The 27,453-nt window shown below is 44.2% G+C and overlaps 1 protein-coding gene across 1 annotated transcript in view; it reads right to left on the bottom strand.

Annotated features, from left to right (window-relative positions):
- SLC24A3 (solute carrier family 24 member 3) overlaps positions 1-27,453 on the bottom strand; it is a 1,192,172-nt gene that overhangs the window by 146,677 nt on the left and 1,018,042 nt on the right. Inside the window, exon 11 of the mRNA XM_085611775.1 lies at positions 17,808-17,968. Coding sequence (XP_085467901.1) covers positions 17,808-17,968 — 161 coding nt within the window. The remainder of the gene's footprint in view (positions 1-17,807; positions 17,969-27,453) is intronic.

The following is a 27,453-nucleotide window of genomic DNA, read 5'->3' as shown; positions in this document are numbered from 1 at the left end:
TCCTCCATCATTATGGATAGCGAGCACCAGTTGTGTATCATCGGCATAGGAGGTGAGTCCCATCCCGTGGGCTTTGATGACTCTGGCCAGGTCCGACACATAGATGCTAAACAGTGTCGGACTCAAGGATGAACCTTGTGGCACACCACACGGGAGGGTAAAAGGGGCAGATTTAAAAATACCGAGAGCCACTGATTGTGTGCGATTGGAAAGAAATGAGGCCAGAAGTTCTTTGGCCTTCAGTTTGATGCCCATGTTTGAGACACAATCGATCAGTGTGGCGTGATCGACCGTCTCAAAGGCTGCTGATAAGTCTAAAAGCACTAGCACTGCGGTGCCACCATGGTCTAGGATAGTCCTTACTTCATCTGCTGCTTTGATGAGGGTGGTTTCTGTGCCGTGGCCTTTCCTAAAGCTGAATTGCGTCTCGTCCAGAAGATTATTGTCTTCAATGTATTTGGCTAATTGCGAGTTCATTAATTTCTCAAATATTTTTGCTGGGAATGGTAGGCTTGTGATAGGTCTGTCGTTTTTTTTGTTTCTAGCGGATCAAGGTGCTGCTTCTTCAGGAGCGGTTTGATAATAGCCTTTTTCCATGTGGCAGGGTAGGTGCCGGTAATAAATATGGCATTGCAGATGTCAGTTAGATTTGGCGCTAATATGTCAGGGATCAGCTTTAAGACAGAGGCCGGGCAAGGGTCGGTCGGGGAGCCTGACTTGGTGGATAAGATGAGGTCGGTGATCTGTTTTGATGAAACTTGGCTAAAATTCGCAAAAGAGGGAGTGGTTTCGTCGTTGTCTGGAGTTGCCGTTAAATATTCTGTTTTGGGTTGAGCGGTGAAATTGGTGTAAATGTCACTAACTTTGTCTAGGAAGGAGAGGGCCAATGCAGTGCAAAGATCTTGGGAGGGGGTTAGTGGAGAATTTATCCCAGACCCTGATAGTTTAGTGACAACCTGAAAGAGTTGTTTAGTGGAGTCTTGAGCCGATTCTATCTGACTGAGATAGTATTTGCTTTTCTCCAGGATAATGAGATGCTTATATTTGGAGATGGCTTCCTCATAATAGTTATAGTTTGTCCGGCACTAGTTTTTGCACCAATGTCTCTCAAGGTTCCTGCAACCTTGTTTTTCAAGTCTAAGGGATTCGGAGAACCAGGGGGCTGATGGGGAAGTTCTGTTTTTTGAAAAGTTGTTCAATGGTACTAAGGCGTTGAAGGCATTATTGAGCCATTCGGCGTAGTTGGATGAGGCAAGTGTTGGGTCTGGTGAAGGGTCGTAGTTGGTGGATGATAGATGTGTTATGAGGAGCTGCTGGTCTTGGCTGCTCCAAGCTTTGAATTGAGTGGGTGGGGTCGAGGTGATATGTGGCGGAGTGGATTTTGCCTGAATATCGAAGAAGACTGCCCAATGGTCAGTCCACGCCAAGAGTATGGTTTTTATTATTGATATTTGCCTGTTGCTAGTGAAGAGCCCGTCGAGCGTATACCCGGTCTTTTGGGTAGAGTCAGTTTTCATGGCTGACAGAGCTGAAGAGTGTGCTGATTGAAAAGTTGCTGACATGGAGGCTGAAGGTGGCCAAAGTGAGACAGCTATGAATGTGAAAAATAAGCCAAAGCACAAGGTCGAGGGACACAGAGTGAATCCTCCACAGAAAAAGAAGTTGCACTTCAGGTGTGGATTTTTGTTTCCACACAAAGATAAATGTCCCGTTGTTGGCTCAATCCACTAAGGATGTGGAAAGAAAGGACATCGGTTTTGTGATGGTGTGCAAGGCGAAGGAAAAGTTTACGCCATAAAGAAAAATGGCCGAAGTGATGCTCAACGCACTCCCATGAGGCCAAGTCACAACATCAGCTGAAGCGAATCAAGACAAAACGAAGTCAATCGACATCTAAATCTTCGTCAAAAAGTTCTTCTTCTGTGAACCTTGTCAATGTTTACGTCAGAGAAGCAAGTGCATGTTGGACTGGCTGCCTATGAGGAAAAACATCGATCCAAGAGAAATCGACATGACAAAGCACCAGTCATTCAAACATTGTCCGGAGATCACACTAAACGTCAACGGTTGTTCAATACCTTTCATTATCGATAGTGGTGAATCAATAAATATTATGCCTGAGGAGAAATATAATGAACTGTCTTCAGTGCCCTGACTTATGCCATTGAAAACTAAAGTGTATACGTGGGCTGCATCGACGTCACTAAAAAGTCAAGGTTCATTTGTGGAAACGATAAAGCACAAGAACACAAAAGTACAAGCTCCCCTTCATGTATTTCAAGGTACAGCATGAAGCGCCTGTTTACTCAGCTTCAGCACAGCCCCTAATATGGGAATGATATCTGTGAACTATAACATGAATGCTCATCATAAAATTGTAAATCAAGACCTTTTGATGTTTCATAGGTTGAGAAAGCTCAGGATAATGAAAGTTCAATTACACATTAATGAGGATGTTGGTCCTATTGCTCAAAAACACAGAGGAATTGACTTTCACTTTAAGGAAGCTGTTGAATAAGAACTTGAATCTTTATTCAAACATATCATTGAGCATTCCATTGGTCCAACTCCGTGGGTTTGCCCCATAGTGGTAGTACTTAAAATGGACAGTGAAAGAGCTGAACGCATATGCGTGGATATGCATCAAGCGAATAAGGCTATCGAAAGACAACTACATCCAGGTCCACACATTTCCGTCATTATAACACAATTGAATGGTGCAAAGATAGTCTCTTGTCTGGATCTGAATAAATGGTATCATCAGTTGGAATTTGAGGAGAGTTGCAGGTGCATTACAATCTTTTCTACACATGTTGGTCTGTTCCATTACAAGAGACTAAGTGTTGGTGTGTCGTCGGCTGCTGAACCCCTCCAAGATATCATTCGACGTATCAGACAGCCTGTCATGAATGCATTCATTAACAGCGATGAAAGAAGGAGCATGACAAAGCACTCATGCAGGTGTGTCAATTGCTCACTGATTCTGGTTTAACTTTGAATGCCTAGAAATACGAGTTCCATAGCAGAAAGTTAAAATTATTTGGCCATATATTTTCTAATGGGGGCATGACACCCGATCCTGCTAAAGTGCAAGTGCTGCCAACGGCCAGTCCCCCACAAGATGTTTCCATGTTACATTCATTCCTTGACATGGCCAGCTACTGCTTTAGAAAACATACAAGACTTTGTCAATGTCAGTGCGCCATTAAGAGACTTGGCTAAAAAGAATGCTTCTTTTCTTAGGTCACATGTATGCGAGCAAAGCTTCTGGAAAATCAAGCAAGCTATTGAGAACGCTACTGAAACAGCCTATTTTGATCCAAAGTTTAATACTGAGGTTGTTGTCGATGGTAGCCCTGTAAGGTTGAGTGCCATCCTTGCACAGTGGACACCCAAATGCATGGAGATGCTTTGTGGCATATGCAAGCCAAAGTCTGTCCCAAACTGAATGTGCTTATACACAACCTGCGAAAGAAAGCTTAGCAGTGATATGACCTTGTGAACATTTCCACATATTCTTGTATGGGAAGCCCTTCATGCTTGTGACTGATCATCAAGCATTATTGACTATCTTTAGAAATCCAAAAGCAAAAATGAATCCTTGCATTGAATGTTGAATTCTGCAATTGCATGAGTATAACAACACTATCGCACATCATCCTAGGAAAGATCAGAACCCTGCTGACTACTTCTCACGAGTGCCTCTACAATGGCCTGGCACCCATTCTAAGACAGCTGAAGCTTACATAAATCTCATAGTGAAACAAGTACTCTTGCAAACATTTCATTGAAATGCATTGTCACTTCCACAAATCAACATAGTGACATGCTGAAATTGAAAGACATTATTACACATCAGTCTTTGTACCAGCACCCTCAGCCCCTTACCAATGACAGTGAGAAGGCAGAGAATTGTTATTCCGGAGAGTCTGCAACGACAGATAATTGAAGTGGCTCATGAAGGACATCGTGGAATTGGTGCCACTAAATGAGCTCTCCAAGACCGAGCCTGGTTTCCACATCCCGATGAGAGAGTTGAAAGAGAATTAAAGGCCTGTCATCTTTGCAAGTGACTGTCATTGAAAACCACTCAACACCTGTTAAACATGTCAGAGTTGCCAATGCATGCATGGGAAATAATTGCAGTGGGTTTCTTCGGTCATCTTGACAATGGACATCACTTGATAGTGATTGTTGATGAATATTCACGTTTTCAATTGATCGAAGGTCTTTCATCTATCACATAAGAACGTGTCATTGAGAGATTGGAGAGCATCTTCTTGACCTGGGGTTTTTGTGCACTTATAAAGTGTGACAACGGCCCACCTTTCAACAGTCAAGAAATCAGAGACTTTCTTAGGCATCTTAATGTGAAGCATCAGAAGAGCACCCCTCTTTGACCACAGGCCAATGGCCTTGTCTAACATTTCATGAGTGCTCTAAAGAAAGCTGTCCAGTGTGTTGTACCAGAATAGCTCGACCTTAAGGCTGTCTTAAATTCTACTCTTCAAGCTTACTGCTTGACCCCTCACTTGACCACAGGTGATAGCCCTGCAACCTTGATGTTTGGGGAGCCATGACGACCAAGTTACCTTAATGGGCCACCAGAAGAGGAAGAAACACACATGAAAGACTTGCAAATGATAACATCTTCACTAGGTGGGATCAAGTTCTTGTTTGTCAGCATATAAGTCTGATGCTCCTTTCAATGCTGAACCATTTCATGTTGTGACCAGCAAAGGACACATGGCGCTTGTCCAGTGTCCTCTCATTTACGACGTGTGACTCATCACTTTTTAGACACTGATGGCACTGTAGAGACGGGGTCTGCAAGGACAAGTGAAGAGTCTCTGACTGCTGCTGTTCCTCCTTAACCAATGCCAGTAATGGACATTTTTACCTTATGTCCCCAGTTTCCGAAGACATGGTCGAGACATTTGATCCAAGCACCACGAAGATTAATTTAGGAAGTCTAATTGTATATATTTGTAAAGAACTGACATTTATTTATTTAACAAATGGGGAAATGTAGTGTTGTGTTAGTTTGTAGTGACAGAACCTTTGTGACTCCTGATGGACTCAGTGGAACTGTGATGTAATCATTAGAGGGTAGTGAATTGAATGCAGGTTTAGAATATTGAGTTCACAGTTACACATAGAAGATAAAGACGTGTTATATTAAACTCGTGTGTGGCATATTCATTGGCGAGCTGGGCTGTGGAGGATGCTACACTACCCTCATTGTGGTGAAAGCCTACTGCCTTTGCCAGGAGTTAAATAGCATAAGCGCAGTGGTGGCAGCATACTGTGTAGTGATCAGTACAAGTAAACAGGCTTTATTTCCTGTTTACTGGAGTGAGGTATACATGTTCACTTATGTAAGGCTCAGCTGCTGTGTACTTAACTCACCCTTGGCCTACAATGAGTTAGTATGTGATACTGTGATTTACACTTATGGTTGCCTGTGTTATGGGTGTACGTGTGCGTGTGAATGGTATAATACAAGGAAGACATGGGTTCTGTTTTGGGAGACCAAAGGCAGACTGGTGGAGCAAGAGGATATACAGGATTTACCCCAGACAGATTTGCATATTTCTGAATTCCTGTGAGCTGGTTGGAACACACACTAGAGGAAGAAAATCCAGGCTCTTCAGTACATTTCAAAGGGTGATCTTTGATACATGGAGAGGTCCCTGGAAAGGGCCATCGGCACTTCTCAGGAAGGAGATGGGGCTGATAAGAGAATCATCAATAGTAGGACTGGGGCAAAGTTATGATGCACTAATTACTGTGGCTAATATCCAGGTCTGACTTCCTAGTTTTTCCCATGGCCTGTGTTACGAGACTATTAGATTTGGATTTGCACCTGCTGTGACAGACTGCTGCCTGGAGCAAGGACAGGGCTGGGAAGTAGGCACTTAAAAAGAAAGCAGACCTACATTACAAACTTCAAAGATTCAGACCCTAATTCACATTTGTTGTCTGGAAATGGACTATAAGAAAGGGAGGTCCAAGTCCGCAAAATTATTAACTGTCAAGCAGCCAGTCGGGCAGTATGACGAGGAGGAGATGATTTCTGCCAGTGACCAGGACTTCCGGCTAAGGTCTGCCAGTCTGCCAGCTGGATGATGGAACATCACCCAGGGAAATCCAAGACTACCTGCTCTTAGAGCCAAGTGCTAAGTAAAAAAATGTTCACAAGGAACTTATTCAGAATAGAACATTTGTAATATGGAGTAGAAATTATACTCACAACTGATTTAATCAAAAGACAAACAAGTATATCAAAAATTATTTCACTTTGCCAAGGAAAACAATGACTTAAATAGCCTGGAGAGCTTATTTACTTCAGCCGAAGTAAATATAGTTTATTATATCAATCACAATTATATCACAAACATTTTATATTTATCAGGCACATAAGAAGAACAGTGAAAAGGTGAGAAAAGATATAATAGAACCCAGTGAAGTGATCATAGCCTACAAAGTGAACATAATATATAGAAGGTCTTAAAAAACAATGAGAGGCATGTGATAGTGTAACGAATCTTTTTTGCTCTCCCTTTGTTGGTGTCGACGACGTTTCAACCCACTCTGGGTAAGGGGTCTCTTCAGGACAAGTATCTGGGGACTAATAGTATTCACAACACGAATTAGAGGTGAGTAGTTGATGACGTTTAGTCGTATCTGATGCAGCTTGGGGCATCTAATGTCTCCGCTGTGTCTCGGATCACACATAAGACATGTCGGTAGAAGCTAACGGGTACACAGTCCGTTTAGAGGATATGACAGCCGCAATGGACCGTCGTATCTGTAGGCTTGAGGAATCACTGTCCGAGTCCACAGTCGATAGATTTGTATATAGTGTTCCCGCTGTAATTATATTATTTTTCAGGAAACGAACGAGTGAAGCATCCGATCCAGCCGCGAAAGTCGGTAAATTGCAACCTAAGTCTTTCGCGGCTGGATCGGATGCTTCACTCGTTCGTTTCCTGAAAAATAATCTAATTACAGCGGGAACACTATATACAAATCTATCGACTGTGGACTTGGACAGTGATTCCTCAAGCCTACAGATACGACGGTCCATTGCGGCTGTCATATCCTCTAAACGGACTGTGTACCCGTTAGCTTCTACCGACATGTCTTGTGTGTGATCCGAGACACAGCGGAGACATTAGATGCCCCAAGCTGCATCAGATACGACTAAACGTCATCAACTACTCACCTCTAATTCGTGTTGTGAATACTATTAGTCCCCAGATACTTGTCCTGAAGAGACCCCTTACCCAGAGTGGATTGAAACGTCGTCGACACCAACAAAGGGAGAGCAAAAAAGATTCGTTACACTATCACATGCCTCTCATTGTTTTTTAAGACCTTCTATATATTATGTTCACTTTGTAGGCTATGATCACTTCACTGGGTTCTATTATATCTTTTCTCACCTTTTCACTGTTCTTCTTATGTGCCTGATAAATATAAAATGTTTGTGATATAATTGTGATTGATATAATAAACTATGTTTACTTCGGCTGAAGTAAATAAGCTCTCCAGGCTATTTAAGTCATTGTTTTCCTTGGCAAAGTGGAATAATTTTTGATATACTTGTTTGTCTTTTGATTAAATCAGTTGTGAGTATAATTTCTACTCCATATTACAAATGTTCTATTCTGAATAAGTTCCTTGTGAAAAATTTTTTACTTAACAGTAATACCCAGTTCACAGGGACATATGGGTGGCTCTTGTTTTCTATAAATCTTAGAGCCAAGTGCATCAGTGATTGCCTGCTTGCCAAAACCTGTGAGGAACAGGAGAGTGCTTCAGGGGAACGAGGTTCAGCGTAGGGATACTGTTGAGTGCAACCCATAGTGAGTTGTGAAGAGACGGCTGTTGCACCTGTTGTTGTCTGTGTGAAAATTCCATTTGGCAACCCTGTTTGCCAAATGGAATTCGGAATACAGGAACTTGTAACTCTGTATGCCAGAGGGGGCCGCCATGAAGTTAACCCTGGTTGCACCGCTCAGGCCATCACCCATGATTGAAGACGGCGATTCCATGTGCCAGAGAGGGTCATTCTGAAGTTTGCAAGACTACCATGCTGATCCGGCTACCACTGGGTGCGGAGTAAGGTCGGTGACCATGTATGCCAGAGGGGTCACAGAGAAATACTAGCAACATTTCTGGTTCCACCATCATAGATAAAAGAGGGCCAGTGGTGACTTGTGCGTGCCCAGACTCCACTGATGATTGGAACTCCTAGTGAGTGTCCCCCCACCAACTGTGAGAAGGTTCAGAGGAACTTACTGTCCCACCGGAAAAAGCACCAGAAACCTCCAGCCGCTGCCCTTGCAGAGCCACAAGTGCTACCCACCATCCACTCTTGCTGCAGCCCTCCGTGATGTTCAAAAGTGAAACACCCGCAGACTTCAGTAGCGCAACTCCTGAAGAAGTTGGTAAGACTGATTGTAGGGCCGGAAGGCTCAACTGAAACTTATTCTGCTGCATAGAACTTCGGGGGCTGAAATACTTTTGGAAGAGTCAGAGTTGGACTCCTGAGACTGGGACTATTAGTGGGGCTTAACCTGAATGTCGCATATAGTTATTGGGAATAACCACTACCATTAGCAAGAGGGAAGTGGTACTCAGGGAATTGCTTATTGAACACTAGAGCTCTAACCTCAGGGGGGCTGTGTGTATTGTTTGTATATGCTGTATTTCACTTTGTGTTTGTACAGAAATACTCCTTTTTTCCTAAAAGCAAGTATTCGACTGGACAATCCTTTCTCACTGCTACTGAACATATTTTGAGTTGCAAACCTGTGTTCACCCCGTGCATTTACTCCCCCTTCTCCAGAAGCCTTGGACTGCATGACCCACGCTACCACTTAGAGTCAAGTTCTGAAGGGGTACTTGGCCGAATTGCTCAGGACCCATTGTAGGTTCGGGCATCAGGACATCAGGAGTAAAAATAAGGCTTCAAGCCACACAGTGGCGTGCCCGTGGCCCCATGAAAGGGGTTCGGAAAATTCCCTCCACAAGATACTGCAGTAAATGAAGAAATGACGAAGTTTGCTGACACAAAATTCTCCTAAGATTGCTGCCGGTACAAAAAGATCCCAAATGACAACCAAACACGGCCCAAATGTAGTTAAATGGTAGAAGTGTGCAAAATGCTTACTTAACTCCTGGGCAGGAGGGAGGTGCAGTGGTAGTTCAATGGAACATGGAGGGCAGGACGACAGGGTCAGCAAGCTAATCATGCTGGATAGACGAGAGAGCCTACGGCAACATAAAAGACCATGAAGAGCAAGAGGGAGGCATGGACTCAGACAACAGAGGGCAGGAGTGAGGTCGCAAGGACAGCAAGCTGACCTCCCAGGGCAGGATCTTCGGGTGGTAAACCAATCAATCAATCAATCAATCAATCAATCACGGCACTTCTAAAGCGTGCTACTCACCCGGGAGGGTCTCATGGCTCTGGGAGAGGGGGATGTTACTGCTCGAACAGCCAGGTCTTGAGCTGCTTCCTGAAGGAGAGATGGTCTTGGGTTCGCCGAAGGTGGGTGGGGAGGGAGTTCCAAGTCTTGGCTGCCAGGTAGGAGAAGGATCTTCCTCCGGCGGTGGCTCTGCGGATGCGTGGTACGGTGGCGAGTGCGTGGCTGGTCGATCGTAGCTGGCGGGTGGGCGTGTAGGAGGTCATGCGGTCGTTGAGGTATTTGGGGCCCAGGTCGTGGAGAGCCTTGTGTGCGTGGGTGAGGAGTCTGAACGTGATTCTCTTGCTGACGGGGAGCCAGTGCAGGTCTCTCAGGTGTCCGGTGATGTGGCTGTGTCGGGGGATGTCCAGGATGAGTCGTGCGGAGGTGTTCTGGATGCGTTGGAGTCTTTTTTGAAGTTTGGCTGTGGTTCCGGCGTAGAGGATGTTCCCGTAGTCCAGTCGGCTGGTGACGAGTGCCTGGGTGACGGTCTTCCTGGTTTCAGTGGGGATCCATCTGAAGATCTTGCGGAGCATGCGCAGGGTGTTGAAGCACGAGGATGAGACGGCGTTGACTTGTCTGGTCATTGACAGGGAGGAGTCCAGGATGAAGCCCAGGTTGCGTGCGTGGTCCGTTGGTTTGAGAGCGGCCACCAGGAGTCATCCCAGGCGGAGGGTGATGATCCCAGGATGAGGACTTCCGTCTTGTCTGAGTTCAGTTTAAGGCGGCTGTTCCTCATCCAGTCGGCGACGTCTTTCATCCCTTCGTGTAGGTTGGCTCTGGCGGTGGTGGGGTCGTTGGTGAGGGAGAGGATGAGCTGGGTGTCGTCGGCGTAGGAGATGATGTTGAGGCTGTGTTGGCGTGCGATGGCTGCGAGGGGGCTCATGTAGACATTGAATAGGGTTGGACTGAGTGAAGATCCTTGTGGTACGCCGCAGATGACTTCGGTGGCCTCAGATCTGAACGGAGGGAGGCAGACTCTCTGGGTTCTTCCGGTGAGGAATGAGATGATCCACTCCAGCGCTTTCTCTCGGATTCCGATGTTGCTGAGGCGCTTCACTAGGGTGCGGTGGCAGACAGTGTCGAACGCCGCAGAGAGGTCCAGGAGGATGAGGGACGCTATTTCCCCATTGTCGATCAGGGTTCTGATGTCGTCGGTGGCTGCGATAAGGGCGGTCTCGGTGCTGTGGTTGGCCCGAAACCCGGACTGTGAGGGGTCAAGGGATCCGTTCATCTCGAGGAAGGCGGCAAGCTGTTTGTTGATGGTCTTCTCGATGACTTTGGCCGGAAAAGGAAGGAGCGAGATGGGACGGAAGTTCTTGAGGTCGGTGGGGTCCGCCGTTGGTTTCTTCAGGAGGGCGGTCAGCTCGGTGTACTTCCAGCTCTCCGGGAAGGTGGCGGTGTGGAAGGAGGAGTTGATGGTGTCTCGGAGATGGGGTGCGATGATGGCGTCGGCTTTGTTGAAGACGTGGTGTGGGCACGGGTCGGTTGGTGATCCGGAGTGGATGGAGTTCATTGTGCTGGTGGTGTCTTCGGTGCTGATCGGGGTCCAGTTGCAGAGGGTGGTGGTGGCGGGCGTTGGTTCGGTCGTAATGAGGGCAGTAATGGTGGGGAAACTACTTGGTTTCTGATAGTGTAGCTTGAGCTGGTTCTGTCATAAAAAAAATGTTTGACTTAGACCATCTGCAAAAGACTGCTGACTTTAGAATATCAGAAGGCTTACTCTATTTAAATTGTGCTGTCACATGTTTTTACCAGTTTGCAACGGCTATGCAAACCAGTGCGGTTACTTTGACGTCAATGCACATTTGACTCATGGATTTTTTTTTTGTGGAAACAAATTCCTGATTTGTGGTTTCTGAAAATCAAAAAATGCTGCCTGATGGCCTTGACATAGTCGCCAGCTGGCATTGCATTTTATAAGAAAGTGCTTGGGTCTGCGTATTAATTGGGACTAATCGGAAGTCTTTCCTTTGACAGCAGCACCCAGAAACAGAACAGTGGAATATCCACTGAAGTGGTGAGATGAGTCAGTGAAATATCTTGGGGTTCATATTCACAGGGAGAAGGATCGCATTCTGCAGTTGAATTATGCTCTAGTCATGGAGAAATTGGGGCGTAACGTTGAGCGTTGGCTGTCATTGCACGTATCAATGGCCGGTAGAATAGCCATAATTAAGATGGTGGTCCTTCCGCAGTTCCTGTACCTTTTTCAAAACATTCCTATTCCATTGTAAAATAATGTCTTTTCAGACCTTCGCACGCTGCTGATACAGCTGCTATGGGGGAAGGGCAACCCCGCATCAGCTGGGAAACACTAATGCTCCCGAATGAGAAAGGTGGGTTTGGGGTCCCAAACTTTCAGGTTTATTATCTGGTAGCACAGGCCAGCTTTGCCCGACAATGGTACCACGTTGATATTAGGATCACCTATCACAGACCGGAAGCTGACTTATCGCTGCCAACACCACTTAATGCCTTACTGCTGGTTGGGGGTTCCTCGAGACTCTACAGATATAAAAAAATTATCCACGACTAGTTGGGCGTGGCACAAGCAGAAGGTGTGCATCCTGCTACTCATGTTTGCATTATATTGATTTCCGTCCTACCTGCGAGCTTGCACCCACGAATAGATTTTGATGACCATGGAAAAACGAAAGATTTACTGATTCCAAGAAAAGAACTGAAATGGAGTATACACACACACAGGAGTCGTCTTTGTCACGATTGATGCATTGGCGGAGAAATGTTAATATGTCATTGTGATTTTTAACTTACTTAAAACAGTTATTACTTAATGTTTTGTTGATTAAGATTATGTGTCTGTGCATAAATCACTGTTGTAGTTAGGGGACATATGCCATCAGTTACGGGGGAGTTGGTGGGTATTAAGACATGTTATACAGGATTCTGGGCAATGTAGTTTTCACTGGCTAAAATGAGTAAAAAAGCATGTTTGACATTTTTTTTAATTTGACCGGAAGGCAGTTTGTTCAGAGAGTCGTAGTTGAGAGCACCTGACAACAATTGGCGCGTAGTGATTAGCATAAGAACCAGTCGAGCAGCGCAAGGGCTTTTTCACTACAGATAGAAAGACGAGAGCGCGAGAGCACTTTGAAAATGCTAATGAAATGGAAAAATGCGCGTATGAATCAGCAACAGGCATTAAGCGTGGGTTCGCAGCTTTCTTATCCTTGAAGAAGTTACGATATATGTCACGGTAAGCGCAGGATAACAGCATTATGCAAAGCTTTCTATAGCATGTTTTTTTCAACAAGGGTAAAAGCATTAGTTGCATGGAGGTGGGTCACTTACAAGATATGCGGAGTCCTAGAGTGGGGAGATTTTGAGTTAGCATCGTTACAGTTGGCCTGGTGTCATGCTTAACAGCAGTGGCTTTAGTGTATGGGTTTATGTATTGAGTATTAATCACGATATAATTATCAGTTTTAAATATGTGTAGTGTATTACAGTATTTGCAATGATTATGTTGACATTCATTCAATTTGTGTATTTTAGATGCCCCTGACGAAGGGATTCGTCCCGAAATGCATTGGGCAAACTTAATTAAATACGTGACATTTGGAAACTACCTTGCCTCCCGTGTGTGGGTGATTTATTTGAATCAAAATGAGTAAAATGAATTGAAGTAAACGGACAGAAAACGGCAGAAAAAAGCAATGGATTAAATTGATAGAGTACACAGAGATTGAAGATAACCTGATTTAATTGATTGGACTCATTTAAAGTATTGGCTGTGCAGCCGGTATATGGAGCTGTAACAGGGTCCACGGGTTTTGACAAGCAGAAGGTGTTCACGGGATCCTGTATACTATACTCTCCTGCATTGCCGTTAGCTGGGAATGGCTGGATTCCTATCCTGCAGGAGGAATTGGTGAAGCACACACTGGCCAAGTTTCACTTAGTGACATTTAGTGACCTTTTTCCCAAGGGTCACATTTTTTCATGCACAGAGGATCCTCGTTTTCGTGATGTCACTGTAATGGACCATTATGTGTTGCTTAGATTACAGAGGGCACTGCGAGTGCCTGAGTTCAGTTACCCTCTAAAACCACTGGAATTCCCTAATATTGACTGGGGTTATTAAGGGTGGGGATGGTAGTCATCTCGTTGCAAGAATGTAGAAGGAAGTAGTGGGTTTGCTTCCCGGTCGGGACTCCGGTGTGAGGGTGGCATGGGAGTGTGAAATCGGACATCCAATCACGGACGCACAATTGGGAAGGTGCTGTACTCAAATTCGCTGTGTCTCCCCCAATCATAGGCATAAGTTGGTGCACTTTAAATTTTTGTGGAGAGCGTACATGGCACCTAGTAAAATGCATCGTATAGATCCTTCTCGTCCGCATGCCTTTTTGAGATGCGGCTCCCCAGAAGCCGACTTCTCACACATTACATGGACTTGTACTAAGATAGAGGGATATTGACGGTCAGACTTTGTAGAAATATCCCACATGGTTGAGATGAAGGTCGTACCCACACCCTTTATGGCATTACTTGGGTATGTACACATCCTCCACAAATCTAAATGAAGATTTGTCACGATTGCACTCCTCATTGCTAAGCATAAGGTCGCCATTCACTGGGGTGGTAGGCGCGTCCCCACGTTACAGGCATGGCTATGGAGCATGACATTCTGCAACACCACTAGTGATACATACGCTCAAATGGAACCGCCATCTGCCAGACCACTAGATATTTGGCAACCATTTCGGGATTACATACAGATAGCACATGGGGAAACTGATAATGCAACACAGTCTCAACAGAATAATATGGGGGGCACTTTGGATGTGGAAATTCCAGATTAGCTGGGTCCACCCAACCTTCCTGACTATATGCCTTATGTACAATGTCGGGTGCTTATTGAACAGAAATACTGCATCCTGTACTTGCCTTGTTTATGCATTTATGTACCTGGATTCTGTACTTGTGTTTTTTCTCCTTCTGTAATTGTGACATCTACACTGCACTGTATAGCACTGTAAGGATCTTGGTTTGTTCTTCTGCTTTTCTTGGTTTGCATAATCAATACAAATCTTTATTTAAAAAAAAGTGCTCAGTCTGTGTATGGCAGATGATCTACTGCGTGGCTCACAGAGGCAGGGCCTCCATCATCTCAACAGGTTGGCTGAACACGTGACTGTGTCTAAATGAAACTTTTAAACACAATGTTGGTTTTTGTTAAGCTAGTAATTGTTAGACTTTAGGGCGGTCGTCCTCTAAACATTTATGCTTTACTCCTCCATTTTAGCACATTTATTTAACTTGTAAGTCCCTAGCAAAGAGTATATACATGTACCCAGGGCCTGTAAATTAATTGCTACTAGTAGGCCCGCAGCACTGATTAGGCCACCAAATTAAGTAGCCTTTGAACATGTGCCAGGGCTACCATTGCAGCATTTGTTTTCAGTTTTGAACTGCCATTTCTACTTGGCAAAATAAAAAAAATTCCAGGCCCAAACCTTCCATTTTAGTACCTATAAGTCACGCCTAGGATAGGCCCTAAACAAACCGTATGGCAGGGTGCAGTGTGTTTAAAAAGTTGGACATGCACCTTTAACTTTTAACCCCTTCTGTGCCACGCCCTTTCCCCCTCCTGTGCCGGGCGTTTTATTAGTGGGTGGGGTTCATGACGAGATAGTCTCGTCATGGGCACAGCACGACCGTGCTCCATGACGAGACTATCTCGTCATGGGCACTGAAGAGGTTAAGTTTTACATGTTCCGGTAGTGAAAAACATTTACATTTGTTTTATCACCACTGCAAGGCCTACCTCTCCCATAGGTAACACAGGGTTAACTAATTACATTTAATAAGCGATAAGTTTCAATTGGGAGCAGGTAGGAAGGCCGAGTTTGGTAGCTAAGGAATTCTAATTTAAAATTCTCTTTAATGGTATAGTCGTATTTTAAGGCCCGATTCTGAAAATGCCACTTGTAACAAGTTACATACCAAGGGGTTGGGCCCCAAACCAACTAGATTGGGTCACTAATAATTCTAAATACAAACACGAAAACTAATTCATCCTGGCCCGTGAATTTAATCACATATCTTTCATTATCATTTCAATACATATGATAGCTTTAACATGTCATGAAAAGGGAACACTTAAACATTTTCCAAATACATGATTTGCCCCACAGCACTTGACACGGTCATTATGCATTAAGCACCAAATGGAAATGTGCTTTAAAGAAACATATTAGTGCATTAAATAATACCAAGCAATATATTTTGACATTGAACAGAGGTAACCGACCCTGTGATTCCCTCTAATGTGAACCTCTATTTACTAATGTCTCTTGGGGGTTCCAAAGCTGATTGGTTATAGTGGGATCAGTGAAAGTTCATTGAGATTGCCCACTAGCCAGATGATGCAATTTAAAGGCCCTCCCCAGCGGTATCCGTCAACGTGTTTCGAACCTCATGCAGTTTTTGGGGTTCTCCTCAGGACCCTGACTGGCTGGGATCTGTGGGATAGCAATATGTACAGTATATTAAGTGCTGAAATTCTCACTCCTTTTAATTGAAAACTCCTTAAGCCTCACAACATTACTCTAGCAAGTACCTGGTATCTCCTGAACTTGCGTGCTATTGTGAAATTAATTCAATTGTCCTTCAGAAGCACAAATTCAAGGTTTATTTGACTGCTACACAGCATCTGAAGAAACTGATGTATTTTAGCTATAAAGCTTACTGGAAAAATGTTTTACTTGAACAAAACGATTTCTGTATTAACCTGACATGTTGCATACTTGTTGACAATAAAGTTTACTAAAAAAAAATAGAACCTAAACAAGAATATGTCAATGTTGCCTGAAATGTTAGGCATGATCATTTATCTCAAGTAAATTTTATATGTCAGGTGCTCCAGTACTTGATGAATCCTGCAGCATATTTAACAGGAATTAAAGCTTTCACTCTGCTCTTTTTAAATAGAGTTCTGAATCTGAATCCTTCCATCCGGGCAGGACGCACTGGAGATGAAACATTGTGGCTGTGTGTGCCTGGAATGCCTCCGATGAATCAACTGCGGCATCACCGGTCACGTGACTCTACGTGCAACACTGGTGCACATAGCGAGTGGAAACCGATCAGCTACATTTAACTTATGAATGTGTGCTGACAGACAAATTCAGTTGCCTTTCAATTACAAACACATCCCTTAAAAAAAAAACCTTCATGAAAATGCAAAGATATACACATTTAAAAAGGGGGCTTACTTTGCAGCTCAATATGAAAGCGTGTAGCATCAGTCCTGGATCTCACCAGACTACAGGATGAACTAGCTGCTTATCGAATGAAGTATTTATTCAAGGTATTGTAACGCAACACATCATGGGCCACCCATTGCATGATGGTATTTGTAGTAACAATGTTGGTTAACTGAACAAACCAGGTGTTTGTTAAAAGAATGCACAGAATTGCAGCATCTGTAATTTGATGAATAGATAGATTGATATTTATTTATGGTCAGTTTAACTCAGACAATTAGTAGAGGCCCCGTATTAAATTTCAAAATTAGCGATGCTTCTTTTTGCATAAAACTTGCTTCCAAATTGCCACCTCTTGGATTGGGCTTGATCGCACTCATGATCGTCCATTTAAAGTCATTCTCTGTGTGTCCTTTGCTGATGAAGTGGTTGACTAAGGAGGCTGAGACACTCTTCTATGGCATCCTTGACGATGATGCATGACCTTGCAAAACAGACTCCCCGGACCTGCTGCTGCACGATGCTTCCTCAACATGGGATCTCACAACACTCCACAACCAGGATTTAAGGTACTCTTGTGCGGCGGGTATAACTTGGTCCCTGTATTCGGCTTGTACTCTAATGTGGCAGCCCGAACTTGTGACTTTGTTCCAGTCCAGCACGGCCAGATGACCTCTATTGCCACTTTGTGCCTCTAGGCACTATTTTACTTAAAACTTTAAACAGCATATCTCCAGTTCTCCTAATTGGATTTTTGTTGTTTTGGTCTCAAATAATTTATTAACTTCTACTAGATTTTTCTAAATCACTGTGGGATTTTTCTTGTGCTGTGTTTTCACTGTTTTACTGTGTAAAGTGCTGCAAGTACACATCACCTTTAAGTTATGCCTCAATGCTCGTGTGCCAACCTAACAGAGGGTTGAGCACAGGTTAATTTGGGGTTTGCTTGTGACATCACCCTAACAGTAATTGTAATTGCTACCTGAGTAGGGTTTTAACCCCTTCAACCAGTAGCTCAACGTCCAACAGTAATCTCATATAAACATTGCATTTCATTCACTACAGGAAGTTAATCAGCATGGCACGCAGCACATACCTCGTTGATCAGCATGCGACTGGCCATGGAGAGACGGGTTTTGGGAGGGAAATGATTGGTTATCATGATCCTGAGTCCTGCTTCAGAAAAGGAAAGCTGGTGTGGGTAGGCAGACAACAGTTCATCCACCATTATCACAGAGGCCTTGCGGTGGAAATTTGCTGCAAAGAAAACAAAGAAATGATTCTACATTATGTGTTCACTACTATAGCAAAAAAAGGAGTCTCTTAGATCCTGAATCCAGTACCATGCAGGAGACAGTAGGAGAAGACATTAAAGATCACTTGACACCAGCCATCAGCCAAAGCGAATACATTGCATGTTCTTCAAAATGGTACGGCACATTAGAAAGGTGCCTTGCAACTGACATACTTTAACAAACACCCAAATAAGAGTAAGACCATTGCAATTTGCAAGGTACACTTCTAAAGTTACTACAGCCCTAAAAGTTTAAAAACAGGTGTAAGTGTACCCGAGCCCAGCCTTGGAGGAAGTCAAGCACAGCACATGACCAATCTCTAGTACTGCAACACACTCCCTTGGAAAACAATGGAGGCTGGGATGTGAACGATCACCATATGGAGATAATAATAATGTAAGCACAATTATTGATAATTATATTACTTTGTAAATGTAATAATGTACTTATAATAAATCTGATGTAATACTTTATTTATAAAATTAATACATTTACATTATTTTATTATTTAATATACATTTACTTATAGAAGTTACCATGCTGAAAATTTTTATTTTATTAATTGCGCTTGGGCTGTGTGTTCTTTGGGCAGGCGGGGCAGGTCTAAAACAGCAGCGAAGCTCCTCCCCCTGATGCCGTGCTCATGCCCGCCCACATGCTGGGCGAAACCGCAAGGAAGAATGCAGCTTTTGCTGTTTCTGCTTATCAGATAAGCCCTCCCTAGCTCCCCTGAGGCCATTTCGTTTTGTCTATGTTTGTGACCACCCACCCTCGCCCTGCATTTCTCAACCTATGTTGTGGGCGATTCAGCTTAACTCTGTTGTAGCCTCCCATGCACTGTAGATGCTGCTGATGACAGCGCTGCTGCCTCCGTCTGCTGCCACTGTACCCAGCTTGCCCGCAGACACGGGCGAGTATGGGTGTACTGCAGGGCAGTCGAGTGGCAGGGCAGAAGGTGTTGTGCTGTGCTGCAGTTGCAGTCATGGAGCTCCTCGTAGCAGTTGCAGAGCCATGGGGGGTCATAGCTGCGGTTGATTGCTGCCAATCCATGCTCCTGGTCTTTTGGGCTAATCATTGCCATGCTACTATGAGCGAATCCTCAGTGCCATGAATAGAAACCTCATCAAACCTTATCAAACTATTGTCTATCGTCCATCGTAGTGTGGTTGTGGGTGGAGGCAGAGGATTTCAGCAAGACCAGCGGGAGGAGGTAAGTGACTACTGCTGCTTTATTGCTACATTGTCCTAATAGTACAGTTGGCATGACCAGCACTATTGGCTTTGCACCTGCCTCTACTTTATACAAGTACCTTTCTTCAGCTGCCGCCGCATGCATGCTGATGATTGACATTAAAAGGCTTAACAGGCCCTACTTTACTTGACTTATCGAGCTATAACTGGCTAACATCTAGTTAACGGGAGTAGAATTGCTGCCTAATTGCCTATCTAATTGCCTACAAGCCTAAGTGCCCCACTGTCAAACTGAAATACATGGAACAGGATTTCCTCCAGTCAAACAGAGTGGGCTTGTCTGCCCATGTGGCCGGATGTGCTTGGAAGCTTCTTGTAGTTTTGGAGGGTGTGAATTTTGGCAATACACAGTTTGGGCACTGGGGGTGAGCATTTTATTCTCTCCGATCAATGGTTAAGCGTGACGCCGCTGAAGGGGGGGTCCCCAGGGCAATGGTGACAATTTATAGCATGCTTGAAAGGGCAGCAGGGATAATCGCCACTGAAAATGCACTGATGGAGCGAAGGTTCTCTTTGGAACACGGCCATGGTATAAAGGAACTTAGCTCCTCTCATTTGTCTAATGATAGCGCCCCTTGCCTCCCTGAACCTAGGTCTGCAGCCTTAACCGATAACTATGCCCTGGTGAGTTTGAGTATGGACAAAGAGACAGAGCCACCGTGCACCCCCACATCTCAGTCGCAACAAGGTCCAGCAGTGAAGAGGAACAAAACGGCAGGGAAGGCACTTGCAGAAAAAAAGAAAATAGCTATTAATCAACAGGGCCAGCTTTCCCCTTGGCTTTTACCCAAGGACCAGATTCAGATGGTTCAGACATGCAACTCTTTGGTCTCAGACCCTGTAAATTATGATCCTTTGTGTGATACATTTAGTATCATCTTAATGGGGAAATTGAAACAAATCATAGGGCATCTTGAGTGCATTGAGCGCCGTCAGTCTAACTCATTAAAAGTATCCACCACCACTTCCGATGGGAATGCCGCCACACATCAAGTAATGAATATCGCCTATCACATTAGTGCTAATAACACACAGGAGTCAGGGAGGGACCTAGCAGCATTGCAGGAAGACTGTCAGATCCCCTCTCAGGGGATAGAGCCAGGGCCTAGGGAGGTTGCTCGCAGTATCACTAATGTGGACACAGTGGGCAATGGTCTAGCTGGGGATAGGGAGATTAGAGACATCAGTGCAGGCTCTACTGAAGGAAGTCTAATATTGTGACACTGAATCTGCCGGCTGCAGCCTTCCCTTATGTGTTGGTTTTAACAGGAGTACATCCTCTTAGATATGCCCAAATGTAATCATGGTAGGAGCTTCGCAACAAGACTGCTAACTGGTTTGGCAACCAGAAATACATCAACTCTAGGGGTATTAACGAGATCAAAATGGTGCGGAGGGTAGGCTGAGAGGCAGTAGGAAACATATTGGTGGGGAATGCACCGTGGGGAATTTTTGTTATCCTTCTTGTGTGAGACACATATTGAAGGAGCAAGAGGCAAACACCTGTAACTGATCTAGAATTACATTATTTCCTTTCTGTCATTTTTTTAAACCAAGAATAATGAATGCCTCGCAATATGCCCCCAACCCTTTCAAGCTAGGCCCCCTACCGGCACTACAGAACAGCTTTGCCATGCTAAATGGCTTAGCGGATGTAGACTGACTGGAAGTCAGACCAGTGAATACAGAGAAACAAACATCTAACCATATAGCGGCTGCCTCTCAACCTGCCTTCTCCACGTCACATGTAGACTATCTAGTCATTGATTCTGGATGTCCCCACCCTACATTAATGATATTGAAATGGAATGTGGCAGGGCTTCAGGGTTAGATCTTTCTACTTGACTGGCAAGCTTTTATAAGGTGTTATGACATGCAAATGCTTCAAAAAACGTGGGATACCCGGACAACAGAAATGGATAGGTTCCTGTGTAATAGTGCCCTATCCACTCCTTCTCACTCTGGCCGTTTCTCAGGGCTGTTGGCCATTTGGGTGAATTTAGCAACTGGTGGGTGTGTTGGGGCTCCTAAATCCCCTAATTAGAGCATCCAAGTAGTCAGGTATAGAATGATAAGACCCTGTACCTAGTTCATTTTTAAAATAATGACTTTATTAATGTCCCCGACTCTAAACTCCCAGCTTTATTTGATTATATCAACTCACTAATAGGTGATGTTAATAAAGGCAAGGAAGCATTTCTGTGTTTAGGCAGGGATTTTGACACAAAGCTCCCTTTGCAGCCTGGTCCATCTTATGCTGTCACAAGTGATCGAACTAGCTTGCTAGCAAACATCTCAGAGAGTGCTGACCCTAAAGGATTGGAGTTGCAGAGATATGTAGACTGCTGTAACTTGAGGAATGTAATGGATGTGACATGTGTAATAGTTGCTTGGTGCCAACCTTTAGAGGCTGTTCCACTATTATCGATTACTTTTTCGTCTCACCTCCTCTAATAGAGTACCTTGTGTATGGGAAAGTGGCCCCCACAAATTTTGGTGACAACAATCACATAGAAGTTGCTGTTTTTGATGTCACACAAGACCCAGTATAGAGTAGAAGGGTGGGGCGAGTAATCTGCAACTGTTGACAGATACATTTAGACTGGTGTTGAGACTAAGCAAGCCACCCCAATTCTTTCTCTAAGTGATTAAGGAGAATTGAAGACTCATAGAGGCCTATTTGGTAGACGTAGACACTGATCAGCAAGTGGTGGGTGCTTTTATTGATTTGTGTACATACATTAGGAAAGCTTTATTGAAATCTTCCCGCCCTGCACATTTTACTCCTAGATGGTTCAAACACAAATGCTCAGAGGCAAATCGACAACTTTGTCAGGCACTCTCGGCCAATTCTCTGGTTCCCTCAGTTGTGGCTGGCCAGCGGAAACATTATAAATTAGTTACCCACAAGTGCTGGAGGGAAGTGACACAACAGCAATGGGACTCCCTTGTAGCAGCAGTAGACAGGAAGAATATTAAAGCCTTCTGGTCTGCTGTGACAGAAATGCGCAGAGCAATTCTAACTGATAGCCCAATCAGTTGCCATATCCCTAGAGAGTCATGGGAGGCACATTACACAAAAATACATGCCTCTCTATCAGCCGATATGGATCCCATAAAGGACACTAATAAGCTTTTAGACGTGCTAGGAACTGTGTCTGAAGTTGAGGGTGCTATTAGTCAGGGTATTGGAGGGAAGGCTGCTGACCCGGATGGGGTATGAATTGACCTTATAAAATGTAATCTCAAATTTTGCGCACCTCCTTTAGAAAGTCTGATTTCCCTAATAGATACATCTGCCAATATTATATAGTGGGTGATGTGTAATAGAATTATAGAAAGGACACAGAATTTGTCCGTCTTATATCCTTGCCAATATGGTTTTAGATGTCAGGTGGGAACGGTTGAACAATGCCTAAATCTGTCACTAATAATAGGAAAATATACTGTTGCTAAGTGTACCCCCTTATACTTGGCATTCATGCACCTGACTTCAGCATTCAACTGTGTTAACCGCTCTAAATTACTGGAAACCCTTCTTTCTTGCAGGGTGGATGAAGCACTGGTGCAATTTTTAGTAGATTTGCACAGAGATATGAACGACAGAGTTACTACTGAATATTACTTTCTTACACCTGCCAAGAACTCACAAAGGGACTGCAATGATGCTTACAAAGCCTCCCACTCTCCTGTCCACTATGGAAAGGGTTAGATTTTTACTTCAGCACAGTGCTGGAGTAAATCCCCTTCCAGCACGGGAAGCAGAATGGATCAACCCCAGATTTGGTTGAGGTGAAGAAGAAGGGATTTCTCCACCGGGAAAAATATTTACCCTATGGGAAAGTCCTCACAGAGAAAATAGGATCCTACAGGCAATGTCACAAGACCTTCCTGGGAATATGCATAGAAACCTGCACCTGGTGGAGCTTTCCAAGCATATTCCTGGAAAATGCTTGGGAATTCAAGAGAGTAGGAAATCTGCACTTGCACACTGGTGTAAAGCTGTGAGTGTAAACGTACTACTCTCTTGTCAGTTGGGCGTTTATGCCACACTTTGATTGTTTCAAATCTTTTAAAATTCCCATCCTGCAATTGTGTATTTTACAAACTCTGAACTTGTATGAGGGTTTAATGCTGGATTAAATTGTCAGCACTGGTGCCAGGCAATTTCCAAACGGTGCAGTGCTATTTGGAACCATAATTTGCATCAACAGTCTGATGCTCAAAAAGAAATTTGCTCTAGTTGACAGAGATTTCTCTGTCCAAAGTCCAATACTGTAGAACTCACTTCCAAAATCCCTGAGGTATTCAATTAACGATCAATTTTTTTACAAAAGCATTTAAATCACGTGGCCGACATTTGCAGTGTGAACTGATTCAAATCTCCTTTAATAGCTTTCATCCAATTGACTCACCATCTATAGAATCCTTAGGTGTCACTATTTATAGCACTTTGACTATGAATCCACCCATTAACAAACTGGGCCCTCATTATGCATTTTCATTGTTTGTGCCGGGCGCACTTATTAAAAGATGCACACGGTGTAAACAATGAAAGTGTGCCCTATTACAGTGAATGCACTGTCCCCAGGGCAGTCGCGAACTCGTGCTGCCTCCAGGGCAGCGAATTCATGTCCAAACACGAGCAGCTGCTTGCAGCCGCTCCATGTTTTCACAGTGCAGGCGGCACTTGCCTGCACTTTTACAGGGCATTAGAAATCCGCATGAAGGTGGGTGCAATCAGTCACTGCACCTGACTGCAAGGGCATGTCTGGGGTTCCCTTTCCCGACCCCCAGAGGGCTGCTCTCAGGGGGCACACTTTTAGGTGGTGCATTGTGAATGCGCCCCCTGAGAGCTTCCTTGCCTCTGCACCCGTATCGGTAATGTGACGTGGGCGCAGAGGCAAAGGTATTCCCTCATTTACATAGGGCACACCCCCATGCAAATGAGGGAACGCCCCCTGAAGGTAGCACTGATGCTTTAAGTGCACCAACGCTATAGATATTACTAAAGAGGACGAGCAAGCATCTGCGCCCCGTTCTGTAATACCAAAGTGCCCCAGGGCGCACAAAGCGCGCACAAACGCCCATTGCGTCCCCAAGCAACTTACTGTAATAAAGCCTCTGGTCCAGTATCTCCCTAATAACCGGAATAAAAAGAAGTATCTTCTGACCCCCGACCAACTGAGAAAGATGACCTCCACCCTAATCTTCTCCCACTTGGACTACAGCAATAGAGATCTTGCAGGAGTTCTACTATGCTGATGGGGCAACCCTGACTTCCCATCTATGGCTGAATACAATTCAAATGTAAAGGTCTCACTCATCAGGACATTCATCTCAATAGCCCTCGCATTCCTGCAGCACTTATCACCATCTCTGGCAGAGCATAAAACTCGCTCCGGCAAACAGTGGCATTGAACACTTTCTAAGCACAAAAAAATCTCCAAGCCTTTAGAACATTTTTCCCCTCTTCTCTTAGAACTCAACCTGATTTGCCCACCTCCAGGAAGCTACTAAAACCCATCCACCTTCACCTGAACTAAATGCTTGCAAAATTGTTTGGCTGTCCCCCAAGTTCTCCAGAGTCTTACTTGTTATTGTTTCAAGTTCTTTACTTACTCTTCTCTTGCACTGTATCGCTCTGGTTATATCTATGGCTCACTTTACAATTTCTTAGGTGTGGCTGCACTATAGAAACCGTAAATAAATCAAATTGAACAAATGTTGTTTTTGCACTGCTCTTTCAGTACAAATGAAGGTCGATTTAAGTCAAAATATGTATTTTTGGACTGCCAAATCATTGAACATAATATCATACTTTGATATTTACCACTGAAAACAATGGCACTAAGGGAGATATTATTTACAGAATAGGTGTTACCATTTTTAACTGCAAGCTATAAATCAAGAGCAAAAGACCAGCAGCACTAGGAACAAATCATATAGATCCAGGTTGTTCTTGGGCTCATGTTTACCCATCAGAGGCCATATTATGCACAGTGCCTCGAGCACGCAACGGGTGTGTGCTTTCATTTTTTGGAACCTGTGGCACTGCAGTATTACTAATGGGTCCACAGAACCATGTGTAACCCTTTCTGTAATATAAATAGTGCTGGCAAACACACAGTGTCAGTGCTATCTTAAGAGGGTGTTCTCTCATTTCTAGGGGGATGTGAACCCAAGCAATTGAGGGAAACACTTTGCCTTTGCACTGTATTAGGGACATCAGTGTAGAGGTAAAGATGCAGTGTGGGGGCGCAATCACTGTGTGCCACAAAATGGTGATGCACAGTGCGCCCCATGAAGGCAACACCCTGGAGAGTGGAAGTGGATCCCATGACCCCTCAGACATCCCACTGTTGGTGGGTGCAGTTGCTCCCTGCACTCCCCTGCAGGGGGATCTCTGTCCACTCTCTGAAGTGCAGGCCGGTGCCACCTGCACAGTGAAAGACGGAGTGGCCACTGCTGCTCTGTCTTCTACTAACGTGCTGCCCCATGGCAGCTGTGAGTTTCCGTCTGCCTTGGCAGCAGCACATTATCAGTAATGGAGTGCACTAACTTCCCTGTTTGTGACCAACGCCCACTTTAAGGTGCTACGTAGCACAAACAAGGACAGTGTGTGTCATATGTAATATAGCTCCAAGTCTCCTAAATGACCCTGAAGGTGGGAGGTGGAAGTTGTGAAGTTGTGACGGGAATGGCCATATAAGCATCTCTTTTTAATTTTTAAACCACAGTGTGTTAATACTAGCCACAACGCTGTAGAGTGCCCGCACATATTTCATTGAGAGAGCTGAATGTAACAATAAGGAACATGTAAAAGTGTTAGCATTTTTGAAATGCCGTTCATAGTTTAATGGATGGGTGCAAACTCACAGCATCACTCCTCACTACTGAGAACAAGCTGTGTTGGCCTTACACAATTTTTCGTAAGTATCTCTTATGAACAGAACCATTAAACAACAAGAATTGGCAAATATAATATGCACATATTTAATGTTCTAATGCATGCAGTTATTTTGACTAACCTTTTAAACATTGCAGTTAGTAAAATGGATTTGATATATGCCCACTGTTTCTACCCTTCCAATTCAATAACCTGATTCCTATGGATGGAAGTCTCCATTATGTTAATTTCAACAGGGCTAATAACAAAAGGTACAAACTCTAATGAAATTACAAGGACTGCATGACCTCAAAGAACCCACTGTTTTTCTCCTGGAGGCTGTGGATACTTAAGGTAGCCACAATCTTTGGACAAAACTCTGCAGGGAATGAGGAATCTGGTATTTCCACTTCTACTGCTTAATCCTCATTTCTGAGGTGCCCATCTAGTCTACCTCATAACCCCTTGGCGACTCTGCCTTGTGGATTGTGGGTATGCCCAGTATTGGTGACTCTGAACTTTGGAGTTACTACATCAAAAATCCAGGAACCTCATAATAAGTCTCAAAGTACAACATGCTATATATTCGTCATCCCATTGGCAGTGTGTTTTTCTACAAGTAGTTCTACTTATCATAGGGCTTATTTACAAACTGCATTTTGTAGTATTTATGTAGTGCTACAGTAGTACTACTTATGTATTACTATTTGTCCAGGCACCACCCTGGACAAATACCTAAATATGAAAGATCACACCAGTGCATCTATTAGGGAAGCCAATCTTCAGCACAACAGTCTAAGGAAAATCAAGCCATTCCTTCCGCCCGAGGACATCCAGTCAGACATCCAGTCAGCAGTCCAATCCCTAGATATCTCACGCTTGGAATATGGGTTGGTGATTCTTGCTGGGCTACCTAAAGCTAGTTTGGCTCTGCTTAGAGCCACTCTGAACTCTTTGGCCAGACTCATCACAGGCTCCAGAAAACATGACCACATCACCCCAGACCTATTTCAACTAAACTGGCTGTCCATTGAAGATAGGATCTGGTTCAAGATAGCTTGCCTGACGCACATAGCTATTCATTACAACACCTCCGTTTGCCTGGCAAAAAAACTTGAGCTATCTGGCTCGAGTCTGAACTTAAGAAGCTCTAACACCTTACTATTAAAACCTCCCAAATTCAATAAGAAAATAACTTACAATCGTGCTTTCTCATGTCTTGCTCCAAGAATATGGAACGCTCTTCCTCCCGAGATCAGATCCAACCCATCTACTGCCTCTTTCTAAAAACATGTCAAATGGCTACT

This window comes from Triturus cristatus, chromosome 6, assembly GCF_964204655.1.
Source record: "Triturus cristatus chromosome 6, aTriCri1.1, whole genome shotgun sequence".
NCBI lineage: Eukaryota > Metazoa > Chordata > Amphibia > Caudata > Salamandridae > Triturus > Triturus cristatus.
The sequence above is the reverse complement of the archived record's forward strand: the minus strand, read 5'-3'. Positions and strand labels throughout refer to the sequence as shown.